Source organism: Macaca fascicularis, chromosome 4 (genome assembly GCF_037993035.2).
Source record: "Macaca fascicularis isolate 582-1 chromosome 4, T2T-MFA8v1.1".
Lineage (NCBI taxonomy): Eukaryota > Metazoa > Chordata > Mammalia > Primates > Cercopithecidae > Macaca > Macaca fascicularis.
In genome coordinates, this window is record NC_088378.1 from 139608930 (window position 1) to 139623351 (window position 14422).

At 50.3% G+C, this 14422-nt stretch overlaps 1 protein-coding gene across 13 annotated transcripts in view; it reads left to right on the forward strand.

The window, feature by feature from the left end:
* Window positions 1-14422, forward strand: part of TNXB (tenascin XB) — a 69992-nt gene that overhangs the window by 3804 nt on the left and 51766 nt on the right. For all 13 annotated transcript variants that reach the window (XM_045390171.3, XM_045390172.3, XM_065542961.2 and 10 more), the window contains exons 2-4: window positions 8288-8698; window positions 9047-10885; window positions 11294-11409. In XM_045390171.3, coding sequence (XP_045246106.2) covers window positions 8296-8698; window positions 9047-10885; window positions 11294-11409 — 2358 coding nt within the window. In that variant the 5' untranslated portion in view covers window positions 8288-8295. The remainder of the gene's footprint in view (window positions 1-8287; window positions 8699-9046; window positions 10886-11293; window positions 11410-14422) is intronic.

Below are 14422 nucleotides of genomic sequence, written 5' to 3' on the forward strand. Positions count from 1 at the left end.
TGGTAAACATTTATGGAGCACCACTTATGTGCCAGATGCAAGGATACGGCAGCCAAGAAAGAAAAATAGGTGCCATGCCTGCCCTCATGGACTTTATAGTCTAGTGGGCAAGAAAGTAATAAAATAATCTCACAGTATATTTATATATTATTTTGGACTTCAAAAATAAAAAATATTTATTTATATATGATTACAAATTGTTATAAATGCTACAAGTGAGAATGGTGTGATGCTGTGATACCACATGGTAGGAGGACCTGACCTAGTCAGGAAAACTTCCCTGTGAAAAAAATGGCGGGCTGAGACCTGAAGGATGAGAAGGCCAAGAGAGAAGGGAACAGTGTTCCACACGGATGGAACAGTGTATACAAAGGTCTGGGGTTGGGGATGGGCACAGAGAATGTGAGGGACTTGAAGGTCAGTGGGGCTGGAATGGAGGGAGGGAGGGAAATGTTATGGGAGGTGAAGTGGGGGCAGGGGACACATGATGGTAGGGCTGTTTGTCAGTGTTCTAAGAGAATTTGAAAGGCACTGAAGCATTTTGAGGAGAGGGACATCCTGATTGCGTTTGTGAGACTGTAGAGGACAAAGGTGGAAGCAAAGGGAAGAGTCAGGGCTGGACACAGTGGCTCACACCTCTAATCCCAGCACATTGGGAGGCTGGGGTGGGAGGATTGCTTGAGCCCAAGAGTTCAAGGCCAGCCCGGGCAACATAGAAAGATCCTGTCTCTACCAAAAAAAAAAAATTAAAAATTAGCTGAGTGTGATGGCACAGACCTGTAGTCCCAACTACTCAGGAGGCTGAGGTGGGAGGATTGCTTGAGCATAGGTCAATGCTGCAGTGAGCTATGATTGAGCCACTGCACTCCAGCCTAGGTGACAGAGTGAGACCCTGCCTCAAAAAAAAAAAAAAAAAAAAGATGCAGCCAGGGAGCAGTTGCAGTTGTCAGGCAAGAGGCGGATGGAAGTTTGGATTAGAAAGAAGGTAAGTGAGAGAGAAGGAAATGAATTAAAGAGATGTTTATGAGAAAATACAGGTAGATACAAGGAAATATGGTGGCACTGAATGGGCTGTTAGGTTTCTGGCTTGTAAAGCTGGATGAATGGCGGGGCCCTGAGTTTCAATGGGGAATTCTGGGAGGGAATGGGATACAGGAAAGTGGCCATGAATTCAGTTACAGGCATGGTGAATTTGAGGTGCCCAAGTGGAGATGCCAAGTAGGCAGGTGGATATATTGCTGTGGAGTGAGAGGAAGATGACGGGAGTGTTTTACAAGTTGGTGTATAGTTTGGAAACTGAAGTCATGAATCTGGATGAAGGTACCACGTGGATGACTAGAGCAGCAGGTCTATTAATTTAGTAGAAATTTGTTGCACATTACAATCATCTGGGGAGCTTTTAAAAATACTGAATAAAATTCAGTTACTTGGTCATTCTAGTCACATCTCAAGTGTTGCAGAGCCTCATATCCCTCCTGGCTACCATATTGGTCAGCATGGATACAGAATGTTTTTTTTTTTTTTTTTTTTTTTTTTTTTTTGAGACTGAGTCTGGCTCTGTCGCCCAGGCTGGAGTGCAGTGGCCGGATCTCAGCTCACTGCAAGCTCCGCCTCCCAGGTTTACGCCATTCTCCTGCCTCAGCCTCCCGAGTAGCTGGGACTACAGGCGCCCGCCACCTCGCCCGGCTAGTTTTTTGTATTTTTTAGTAGAGACGGGGTTTCACCGTGTTAGCCAGGATGGTCTCGATCTCCTGACCTTGTGATCCGCCCGTCTCAGCCTCCCAAAGTGCTGGGATTACAGGCTTGAGCCACCGTGCCCGGCTTACAGAATGTTTTAAAAGAGAAGGCCCAGGCGCAGTGGCTCATGCCTGTAACCCCAGCACTTTGGGAGGCCGAGGCGGGCAGATCATCTGAAGTCAGGAGTTCAAGACCAGCCTGGCCAACATGGTGAAACCCCATCTCTACTAAAAATAAAAAATTAGCCAGGCATGGTGGCGGGCGCCTGTAGTCCCAGCTACTCAGGAGGCTGAGGCAGGAGAATCGCTTGAACTCGGAGGCAGAGGTGGCAGTGAGCAGAGATCGTGTAACTGCACTCTAGCCTGGGCGACAAAGTGAGACTCCATCTCAAAAAAAAAAAAAAAAAAAAGAAGAAGAAGAAGAAGAAGATGCGGTGAACTGTGTCCAGTGATTTTGAGAGAAGTCAAAGGTCAAGCAAGATGAAGACAAATGTCTCTTAGATTTTGTAGCGCCAAAGTCATTGGGAAGCCTTAGAGGGAGCTGTTTGGTGGGTTGGAGGGATTAGAGTGGATTGAGGCATGCATGGGCTATAGGGAAATGGAAACACCAAATACAGATAAATCTTGACAACTGTGGCCATGAAGTAGAGGAGAGAAATATGTGGTGGCTGGAGGGGGTGTGAGATTGGGGAAAGGTTTTTTAAGGTTTAATTTTTTTTTGAAATGGAGTCTCGCTCTGTTGCCCAGGCTGGAGTGCAGCGGCACGATCTCAGTCCACTGCAACCTTTGCCTCCCAGGTTCAAGAGATTCTCCTGCCTCAGCCTCCCAAGTAGCTGGGATTACAGGCACCTGCCACCATGCCCAGCTAATTTTTTTTGTATTTTTAGTAGAGACGGGATTTCACCATGTTCGCCAGGCTGGTTTTGAACCCCTGACCTCAAGTGATCCACCCACCTTGGCCTCCCAAAGTGCTGGGATTACAGGCATGAGCCACCACACCCAGCCATGGTTCAATTTTTATACAGCAAAATTCAAAAGTCTTAAGTGTGCAGCTCAATGAATTTCTGAATATGTATACATCTATGTAACCACCCAGATTAAGATACAAAATATTTCCAGAAATATGACTCCTTCCGGTCAATAATCCCTACAAGTAATGCTATCCTATCTTCTAAAAGTAAAGATTTTTTTTTTTTTTTTTTTGAGACGGAGTCTCGCTCTGTAGCCCAGGCTGGAGTGCAGTAGCCCAGGCCGGATCTCAGCTCACTGCAAGCTCCGCCTCCCGGGTTCACGCCATTCTCCAGCCTCAGCCTCCCGAGTAGCTGGGACTACAGGCGCTGCCACCTCGCCCGGCTATTTTTTGTATTTCTTAGTAGAGACGGGGTTTCACCGTGTTAGCCAGGATGGTATCGATCTCCTGACCTCGTGATCCGCCCATCTCGGCCTCCCAAAGTGCTGGGATTACAGGCTTGAGCCACCGCGCCCGGCCAAAAGTAAAGATTAACTCTGCCTGTTTTTGTTCGTTTGTTTGTTTGTTTTTTGAGATAGAGTCTCGCTTTGTTGCCAGGCTGGAGTGCAGTGGCATGATCTTGGTTCACTGCAACCTCCGCCTCTGGGATTCAAGCAATTCTTCTGCCTCAGCCTCCCAAGTAGCTGGGACTACAGGTGCATGCCACCATGCCCAGCTAATTTTTGTATTTTCAGTAGAGACACGGTTTCACCATGTTGGCCAGGATGGTCTCCATCTCTTGACTTTGTGATCCACCTGCCTCGGCCTCCCAAAGTGCTGGGATTACAGGCTTGAGCCACCGCACCCAGCCTCTGCCTGTTTTTGAACCTCATATAAATGACGTCATTCAGAATGTTTTCTTTTTTCTTTTCTTTTCTTTCTTTCTTTTTCTTTTCTTTGTTTTTTTTTTTTTTTTTTTTTTTTTTTTTTTTTTTTTTTTTTTTTTTTTTTTAGCTCAGGAATGGTATATAAGAGTATAAGAGTGTTCCGTTTCTGTGTGTGGTATTTTTTGCTCAGCACTATGTATGTGAAATTCACCCGTGTTGCATGTAGCAATAGGGTGTTTTTTTTGTTTTTTTTGTTTTTTTTCTGTATAGTATTCCATTGTATGACTCTGGCACAATTTATTTATCCACTTTATGAATGGACACTTGAGTTGCTTTCAGTTTTGGCTAATATAGGAATAAAACTCATGAACATTATTGTCTACATCTTTTGGAAGAACTATGCAGTCATTCCCATTGGATATTTAGTTATAGATATCTGGGTTATAGACTATATGTTTTAGCAGATACTACTAAACAACTTTCCAGTGTTTGCACTAATATATGCTCCCACTTGCAACAGATGAGAATTCCAGTTGCTTCACATTCTTGCCAATATTGAGCAACGACAGCCTCTTTGAAGAGGGACAAGCATTCTGGAGGATATTTAGTGGCATCTCATTGTGGTTTTAATGTACATTTACCCGATGACTACTGATTTTTGTGCATCTTTTAAAATGCTTCTTGGAGCTGGGTGCAGTGGTGCACACCTGTAAGCCCAGCTACTCTGGAGGGTGAGGCAGGAGGATTGCTTGAGGCCAAGAGTTCAAGGCCAGGCTTGGCAACATAGCAAGATCCCATCTCTACAAAAAATTTAAAAATGAGCCACGCATGGTGATGCCCATCTGTAGTTCCAGCTACTCTGGAGGCTGAGGCAGGAGGATCACTTGAGCCCAGGAGTTTGAGGCTGCAGTGAGCTGTGATTGTGCCACTGTGTGCCAGCCTGGGTGACTGAGGTAGAGTTTATCTTAAAATAAAATGAAATAGACTGGGTGTGGTGGCCCACTCCTGTAATCCCAGTAACTTTGGGAGGCCCAGGCGGGTGGATCACAAGGTCAGGAGATAGAGACCATCCTGGCCAACATGGTGAAACCTCATCTCTACTAAAAATACAAAAAAGTGAGCCAGGTGTGGTGGCGGGCGCCTGTAGTCCCAGCTACTCAGGAGGCTGAGGCAGGAGAATGGCTTGAACCTGGCAGGTGGAGCTTACAGTGAGCCGAGATTGCGCCACTGCACTGCAGCCTGGGTGAAAGAGCAAGACTCCATCTCCACAAAAATGAGCTGGGCATGGTGGTGCATCCCTGTAATCCTAGCTACTCCAGTGGCTGAGGCAGGAGACTCACTTGAGCCCAGGTAAAACAAATAAAATGTTTATTGACACTTTGGGTGTATTCTTTTCTGGAGTACCCATTGTCTTTTGCCAATTTAAAAAACTGGGTTTTTGGCCGGGCGCGGTGGCTCAAGCCTATAATCCCAGCACTTTGGGAGGCCGAGACGGGCGGATCACGAGGTCAGGAGATCGAGACCATCTGGCTAACACGGTGAAACCCCGTCTCTACTAAAAATACAAAAAACTAGCCGGGCGAGGTGGCGGGCGCCTGTAGTCCCAGCTACTCGAGAGGCTGAGGCAGGAGAATGGCGTAAACCCGGGAGGCGGAGCTTGCAGTGAGCTGAGATCCGGCTACTGCACTCCAGCCTGGGCGACAGAGCGAGACTCCGTCTCAAAAAACAAAAAAACAAAACAAAACAAAAAAAAACTGGGTTTCCTGATTTTGGCTTGTTGTTTTGTTTTTCAGAGTTTGTTTTTTGAGACAGAGTTTCACTCTTCTGCTCAGGCTGGAGTGCAGTGTGATGATCTCGGCTCACTGCAACCTCTGCCTCCGGTTTCAAGCGATTCTCCTCCTCAGCCTCCTGAGTAGCTGGGATTATAGGCGCCCACTACCACACCTGGCTAATTTTTGGATTTTTAGTGGAGATGGAGTTTCACCATGTTGGCCAGGCTGGTCTCGAACTCTTGACCTCGTGATCCACCTGCTTTGGCCTCCCAAAGTGCTGGGATTACAGGTGTGAACCACCGCACTCAGCTGCTTTCTTAGTCTCTTAATGATGTAATTTGATGACCTGAAATTTTGTTTTGTTTTGTTTTCTTCTTTTTGTTTTTTATTTTTTGAAACAGGGTGTCAGCTCTGTTGCCCAGACTGGAGTGCAGTGGCATGCTCACAGCTCACCATAGCCTCGACCTCCCAGACTCAAGTGATCCTCCCTCCTCAGCCCCTGAGTAGCTGGGACTACAGATGTACCACCACACCCAGCGAATTCTTTTTGTTTTTTGTAGAGACAGAGTCTCACTGTCTTGCCTAGCCTGGTCTTCCAACTCCTGGGGTCATGCAATCCTCCCACTTAAGCCTCCCAAAGTGCTGGGATTACAGATATGAGCCACTGCACCTGGCCTATGGTTAGTTTTGTGTGTGTTTTACTTAAGAAATCTTGCGGCTGGGTGCAGTGACTCAAGCCTGTAATCCTAGCACTTGGGAAGCCGAGGCAGGCAGATTGCCTGAGTTCAGGAGTTTGAGACCAGCTGGGCCAACATGGTGAAACCCCGTCTCTACTAAAAATACAAAAAATAGCCGGGTGTGGGGGCAGATGCCTGTAATCCCCGCTACTAAGGAGTCTGAGGTAGGAGAATCACTTAAACCTGGGAGACAGAGGTTGCAGCGAGCTGAGATAGCACCAGTGCACTCTACTCTGGGCAACAGAGCGAGACTCAGTCTTAAAAAAAAAAAAAGAAAGAAATCTTGCTTACTCCAAGGTCAGAAATTCTTTCTTCTGTAAGATATTGCTATGAAAGATATTGCCTTACTTTTCATATTTAGGTCCTGGGTTCATCTCAAATTATTTCGGTATATCAGACATAAGGTGGAGAATGACTGTTTTTTGTTTTTGTTTTTGTTTTTTTACTTAGGGGTATTGGATTGATCCAGCACCAGTAACTAAAAAGACCATCCTTTCTCCTCTTAACTGCAGGGGCACTTTTGCCATTAATTAGGTGACCACATATGTGTGGGCCTGTTTCTGGGCCCTCTTCTGTTTCATCTGTCTATCCTTGCACCTTTAAAATAAGTCTTGATATTTGATCATGTAAGTCCTGAGGAAGAGGGATTTTTTGGTTTGTTTGTTTTGTTTTCAATCAGAGATATTTGAGCAAGGATCCAGTTGAGAGTGAGGAGTTGAATAAAAAAGAGAGAGAAGTCAGGCGTGGTGGCTCATGCTTTTAATCCCAGCTACCTGGGAGGCTGAGGTGGGAGGATGCTTGAGCCCAGGAGTTCAAGTCCAGCCTTAACCAGGGGGGTTGAGCAAGATCCTGTCTCAATATTAAAAAGAGAACGAGGTCACGTGGCGGCTTATGCCTGTAATCCCAGCACTTTGGGATGTCAAGGCGGGCAGATCACTTGTGGTCGGGAGTTTGAGACCAGCCTGCCCACATAATGAAACCTCATTTCTACTAAAAATACAAAAATTAGTGGGGCATGGTGGCAGGCACCTATAATCCCAGCTACTTGGGAGGCCGAGGCAGGAAAATCACTTGAGCTAGGAGGCAGAGGTTGCAGTGAGCCAAGATCACACCACTGCATTCCAGCCTAGGCAACAGAGTAAGATTCTGTCTAAAAAAAAAAAAAAAAAAAAAAAAAAAGTGAGAGAGAAGATAATCTACATTTTAAGGTTTCTTAGAAGACAGTAGGAGCTGGGATCCAGGTGTTTGGGGAAGGATTGGCCCTAGGTACTCATCCGCTAATTCATTCAACATTAATGTGTCAGAACATTTATGTGCCAGACACAAGTATACAGCAGTTCTGGGATAGATGAGGTCCTTGTTCTCATGGAGCTCCCATTCTAGTATTGAGAGAAAGGTAATAAATAAGTAAACAGATAACTCAGGCAGCAGTAAATGCCATGAAGAGCAGGAACAGGATATTGTGATAGAGAGTAATGGAAGAATGTCCTAATTGGGAGTTAAGATTTGAAGATGGAGCCAGACTTTAAGAGCAGAGTGAAGAGCATCCCAGACATAGGGAACACACGATGCAAAGGCCCTTGGAGTGGTGAGAGCTTGTAGTGCTTGTGGGAAAAACAAAAGACCAGTGTAGGGCCAGGCACGGTGGCTCACGCCTGTAATCCCAGCACTTTGGGAGGCTGAGGTGAGCAGATCACCTGAGGTTAGGAGTTCGAGACCAACCTGACCAACATGAAGAAACCCCGTCTCTACTAAAAGTACAAAATTAGCCGGACATGGTGGGGCATCTCTGTAATCCCAGCTACTCAGGAGGCTGAGGCAGGAGAATCACTCAGACCTGGGAGGCGGAGGTTGCGGTGAGCTGAGATTGCACCATTGCACTCCAGCCTGGGCACAAGAGTGAAACTCCATCTCAAAAACAAAACAAAACAAACAAAAAAAAACAAACAACAACAACAAAAAACCAGTGTAGGGGAACACAGTAGAAAAGGGGGTGAGGAGCAGGGTAACTAAATGATATCAGAGAGGTAGAGAACAGACTTGCCCAGGGAGGGTATCCTTTAGGGTTGGGCTGAATGTGAATTTTTACATGCATGTGAGTTGGGTAGATTACTTGTGGGTGGTGGGACTGTGGGTATGTGCTGGAGGATTCATTTTGTCTCCTTCTTTTTGAAGCTGCTCTCATACCTGCCCTTTCTCTCTGCAGCCTCCTGAATGATGCCAGCCCAGTATGCTCTAACCTCCAGCCTGGCTCTCCTGGTGCTACTGGGCACAGCCAGAGCAGGCCCCTTCTCTTCACGGTCCAATGTGACACTGCCAGCCCCCCGGCCCCCTCCCCAGCCAGGGGGCCGCACGGTGGGGGCAGGAGGGGGAAGGCCCTCTTCTCAGCTTTATGAGCACACAGTGGAAGGAGGGGAGAAGCAGGTGGTATTCACCCACCGCATTAACCTGCCCCCTTCCACTGGCTGTGGTTGTCCCCCAGGCACTGAGCCCCCAGTCCCTGCTTCAGAGGTGCAGGCCCTGAGGGTCCGGCTAGAGATCCTGGAGGAGTTGGTGAAGGGGCTCAAGGAACAGTGCACTGGGGGATGTTGTCCTACTGCTGCCCAGGCTGGCACAGGTGAGCAGGTCATCACAGAAGAGGGTGGAGAGGTGTGTTAGGGTGGGGTGGGCATTGCTAGTCCATAAAGGTCCGTATGAGTTAGAAGAAGGCACTCCTGCCTCACCCTTAGGGGTGTGGATGCAGCCCAGAACACTACTTGGAGAGCAGAGCTGGACTACATGTCAACTAAAGCATATGCGAGGGCCCTGAGAGGCTGCATACATTACACGTATTAGCAACTGGAAGCAGACATGGCCTCATGAGATGAGGCTGGCCTGGCTAGGGGACCTGCACATAGGAGCACTATATAGGTTCAGCCTCTCTCCCAGGAGAGAGACTGAGACCTGCCTCTCCCTCATACTCCAGGTCAGACAGATGTGCGGACCCTCTGCAGTCTCCATGGTGTGTTTGATCTGAGCCGCTGCACCTGTTCCTGTGAGCCAGGCTGGGGTGGGCCCACCTGCTCAGACCCCACAGATGCTGAGATTCCTCCCTCCTCCCCACCCTCAACCTCGGGGTCCTGCCCAGATGACTGCAATGATCAGGGTCGCTGTGTCCGCGGTCGTTGCGTGTGCTTTCCCGGCTACACTGGCCCCAGCTGTGGCTGGCCATCCTGTCCCGGGGACTGCCAAGGCCGTGGGCGCTGCGTGCAGGGCGTGTGCGTGTGCCGGGCAGGTTTCTCAGGCCCCGACTGCAGCCAGCGCTCCTGCCCTCGGGGTTGCAGCCAGAGGGGACGATGTGAGGATGGGCGCTGCGTGTGTGATCCAGGCTACACTGGTGAGGACTGTGGCATGAGGAGCTGCCCTCGCGGTTGCAGTCAGAGGGGGCGCTGTGAGAATGGGCGCTGCGTGTGCAACCCTGGCTACACTGGCGAGGACTGTGGGGTGAGGAGCTGCCCTCGAGGCTGCAGCCAGAGGGGACGCTGCGAGGACGGGCGCTGCGTGTGTGACCCCGGCTACACTGGCGAGGACTGTGGTACGCGGAGCTGCCGCTGGGACTGTGGTGAGGGCGGGCGCTGCGTGGACGGCCGCTGCGTGTGCTGGCCCGGGTACACAGGCGAGGACTGCAGCACGCGGACATGTCCGAGGGACTGCCGGGGCCGCGGGCGCTGCGAGGACGGCGAATGCATTTGCGACACGGGCTACAGCGGGGACGATTGCGGCGTGCGCAGCTGCCCTGGCGACTGCAACCAAAGGGGCCGCTGTGAGGACGGCCGCTGCGTGTGCTGGCCAGGGTACACTGGACTCGACTGCGGCTCGCGCGCCTGCCCACGCGACTGTAGAGGTCGCGGGCGCTGCGAGAACGGCGTATGTGTTTGCAACGCGGGCTACAGCGGCGAGGACTGCGGTGTGCGCAGCTGTCCTGGAGACTGTCGTGGCCGGGGCCGCTGTGAGAGTGGCCGCTGCGTGTGTTGGCCAGGCTACACAGGCCGGGACTGTGGCACGCGCGCCTGTCCTGGCGACTGTCGCGGGCGCGGGCGCTGCGTGGATGGCCGCTGCGTGTGTAACCCGGGCTTCACCGGTGAGGACTGTGGGAGCCGTCGCTGTCCCGGGGACTGCCGTGGGCACGGCAGTTGCGAGGATGGCGTGTGCGTGTGTGACGCAGGCTACTCAGGGGAAGACTGCAGCACGCGCAGCTGCCCCGGGGGCTGCCGAGGCCGCGGCCAGTGCATAGATGGGCGCTGTGTGTGCGAGGACGGCTACTCTGGTGAGGATTGCAGTGTGAGGCGGTGCCCGAATGACTGCAGCCAGCACGGCGTGTGCCAGGACGGTGTGTGCATCTGTTGGGAAGCCTACGTGGGTGAGGACTGCAGCATCCGCACCTGCCCCTCCAACTGCCATGGGCGGGGCCGCTGTGAGGAGGGGCGCTGCCTGTGCGACCCAGGCTACACTGGCCCCACCTGTGCCACCCGCATGTGCCCAGCTGACTGCCGGGGACGTGGGCGCTGTGTGCAGGGAGTGTGCATGTGCCACGTGGGCTATGGCGGTGAGGACTGCGGGCAGGAAGAGCCTCCAGCCAGCGCCTGCCCTGGAGGCTGCGGGCCCCGGGAACTGTGCCAGGCAGGCCAGTGTGTGTGTGTAGAGGGCTTCCGAGGCCCTGACTGTGCCATCCAGACATGCCCAGGGGACTGCCGTGGCCGAGGAGAGTGTCACGATGGCAGCTGTATCTGCAAAGATGGGTATGCTGGCGAAGACTGCGGGGAAGGTGAGCCTTCCCCAGTGTGCTCTGGGACTGTGATTCTGTGAACAGAAGCCATGGGGAAGATCTGAGCCTGAGGAAGAGTGGAGGGAGGGCATGTCATTCCGAGGAGCCAGTGTCCACCAGGGGCAGCAGAACCACAGGGGCGGGGCTCACCAGTGGGCAGGACTGGCCTTCAGATCTCTGAGGAGCAGGTTGGGGCCCATTTAGTTGGATTTAGGGAGATTCTGTGCTCCTGATGAAGAGAAGGTGAAGACGGCCAAGCCCCGTTCAGCCCTCTGTCAGCTATTCTCCACTAGCAGAGAGGAGTGGGAGTTGGGATGGGCCTCTTGGATGTCCCTGAGTAAAAGGGGCTGTGGGTGGGGGTGGTTGCCTTGTGCTAACCAGCTTTTCCTACCCCATTCTCTTGGGCAGAGGTGCCAGCCATTGAGGGCATGAGGATGCATCTCTTGGAGGAGACAACAGTTCGGACAGAGTGGACCCCGGCTCCTGGCCCTGTGGATGCCTATGAAATTCAATTCATCCCCACGGTGAGAAAGATGCCAAGCTCCAGGAGGGGACTGAGTGAGCAGGATGGGCGGGGTGGGGGGCGGGCAGGGCTCACCTCCTGGAGGAAGTTCCAGGTAATCATTGGTTGAGTCCAGATGGCTGGGTTCCTGAAGCTGCTGTAAAGGCTTTCTCAGCCTGCTTGACACTGGGCACTGAGGCCTCTGCAGCATCTCCAGCAAGCATTGGTTCCACACAGTTGGAACACTTGGTAACAGAGAGCTCAATACTTCCTGAGGCTGCCCAGTCCATTGTTGGTCATCACTGTTAGTTGTTGTGGTTGTTGCGGAATCCGTCTGCCCCCATTCTAGCACCTGTCCGTTGGCCCTAGCTGGGTAGTCATCAGCAGCTGGAATGTTTTTTGCTTTCCCTGTGTCCTATACCACAGGCCTTCAGGTATTTGCAGACACCAGCCTGGTGTCTCCATTCCTCAGGCAAAACCTCCCAGTTTCTTCACCCCTTTTCCCTAAGTCTTTGTTCTCTGAATACTTTACCTTCCTGTGACTCTTGCTTTTTTCATGTGCCCCCAAAATGTGGGGGCAGAGAGGGACCCACTAGCTTACTCTGGATTTACGGACACTTTTCTCAGAGTTGGCATATATTAACTTGTAGTCACACAAGCGGGTAGCTGTTTTGGTCATATATGGTTTTTAAAGTAACTTTTAATTATAAAAGTAATACAGGCCCAGTGCAGAAAACTTAGAAAAAACTTAGAAAAAGCAGGGAAAAAAGATGGAAGGAAAGAAGACAACATTCAACTATATACACTTCTTTTTTTTCACCTAAATATAGGCCTTTGCATTTGGCCCTGTTCAATGTTATCTTTTTTGGTTTGGGCCAAGCTGTCTAGGCTGTTGCAACAATTTTGAGTCTGTGAACTTCATCTCCCACCTCCTTGTCATCAGCACATGCAAACCAGTTTTTTCTCTGTCTCCCTCCAACTTGCTCTTTTTTTTTTTTTTTTTTTTTTTTTCCTTGAGACAGAGTCTCGCTCTGTGGCCCAGGCTCGAGTGCAGTGGTGCCATCTCAGCTCACTGCAACCTCTGCATCCCAGGCTTAGGTCATCCTCTTACCTCAGCCTCCCAAGTAGCTGGGACTACACGTGTGCACCACCTTAGCTTACTAATGTTTGTATTTTTAGTAGAGACGGGGTTTCTCCATGTTGCATGCCCAGGCTGGTCCTGAACTCCTGAGCTCAAGTGATCTGCCCGCCTCAGCCTCCCAAAGTGCTGGGATTACAGGCATGAGCCACCACACCCAGCCATCCATCTTGCTCTTAAAACATTAGAGGGAATACCCTAAGGACAAAGCCTTGTAGTCACTCATTTGGGACCTCTGTTTATGCAGATTGGGCTTTTAAGATATGGTCATTTCCCTAGCTCCAAATCTTCTGACATTTCTACCATCCAACTCATGTTTTCCTGCATCATCCCACAAATGCCATGGGGTGTGGGCCATGTCACCCTCATCTTCATCAGCTTAGCCAGGACTCTGTAAAAATAAACAACTCCCGGGGCCTAAGGCCTCAGAAGGCACTAGGACAGAAGGGGACAGCTCAGAGGAACTGTCATCCTCACTCCACTTTGCTTTGTCTTGTCATTATGCTCCTCGGGCCAGCCCCCTACCACGTTCTGCCTGTCCTCACTCTCCAGCCAAAGCGGAAGCAGAAATCTCAAGTTTGTGGCGCAACCAAGATAGCTTGAATTTTTTCTTCTGTTTAAACATCTTTTTTTTTTTGTTGTTATTATAAAAATACTTTAATCACGAGACAAGAATTTGGCAACTAGAGAAAAGAAAAACAATTCCTGGCTGCTCCTCACTAAAACAAGCACTGCTAACATGTTCAAGTGTTTCTCCCACTCTCTTCTTCTCTGTGTATATTATTTACATAGCTCTAATCTTGAAAGGGTGGGACTTTGAAAAGGAAGTTTCCTAAGAAACTTCAGGGAAAGAAGAATTAAAATAAACACTTGAGATAAGAGGAGCTTTTAGGGCAGCAGTTGTCTCCTGCTCTGAGTAAATAAACACAAACCCATCCTTGATGTTGTCAAGGGTGCCGCTTTCCAGTTGAAGCCCTAGGCTTTCTCCCTCACTCAGAGCCAGGGTGGCGGTGCCAAGTTGGCCTGTGCCAGGCTCGGCCATGTTCTTAGTTCATCCATTCTGCTCTCGGTATGGGCGTCTGTCACATTCTGGGTCTTCTCTGAGCCTGGGTGTGGAAGGCACTCCTGTAAAATTGGTCCCCAGACACTCCTCTTGGGCCTGGGCTACCGGCCCTCAGACCATGCTTTCTGCTTTCTGTAGCTGGCCCCTGGTATCGTACCTTCTGCCTTGGCAAGTGCCGTCTGTCTATTTCTTTTTTCTTTTTTTGAGACGGAGTTTCGCTCTTATTGCTCAGGCTGGAGTGCTGTGGAGCAATCTCGGCTCACTGCAGCCTCCGCTTCCCAGGTTCAAACGATTCTCCTGCCTCAGCCTCCTGAGTAGCTGGGATTACAGACACCTGCCACAACGCCCAGCTACCCTCTGTCCATTTCTGTGGGCACAGAGTATATTCAGTAGTTGTCTGTCCTCTGGCTGCTGCTGTCATCCTAGAAGTCTATCTCTACCTCTTCCCTTCCCTCTTCCCAGAAGTACTTCTCTCTCAAAGCCCAAACTCTGCTATTCCAGATCAAGGGACACACCTAGTTATTGAAATTATTTTTCAGAATGCAGAAGGAGGAGGTTTCTCCTCTCCCTGCATATGTGGCATTGTTACTGTGACTCAGTGGTTCTCAAAGTGGGTTCCCTGGACCTGCAGCATCAGCATCACCTGGGAGTATGTTAGGCAGGCAGATTGTCAGACTCCCCTCCCCAGATCTACTGAGTCAAAAAGTCTGGGCACAGAGCCCAGTAACCTGTATTGCAACAAGCCCTCCAGGTGATTCTGATGCCCCTCCAGCCTGAGGCCCACTAAGTGAAGGAATGTTGCTATTTTGCAAAGTGCTAGCCCCACTATGAATG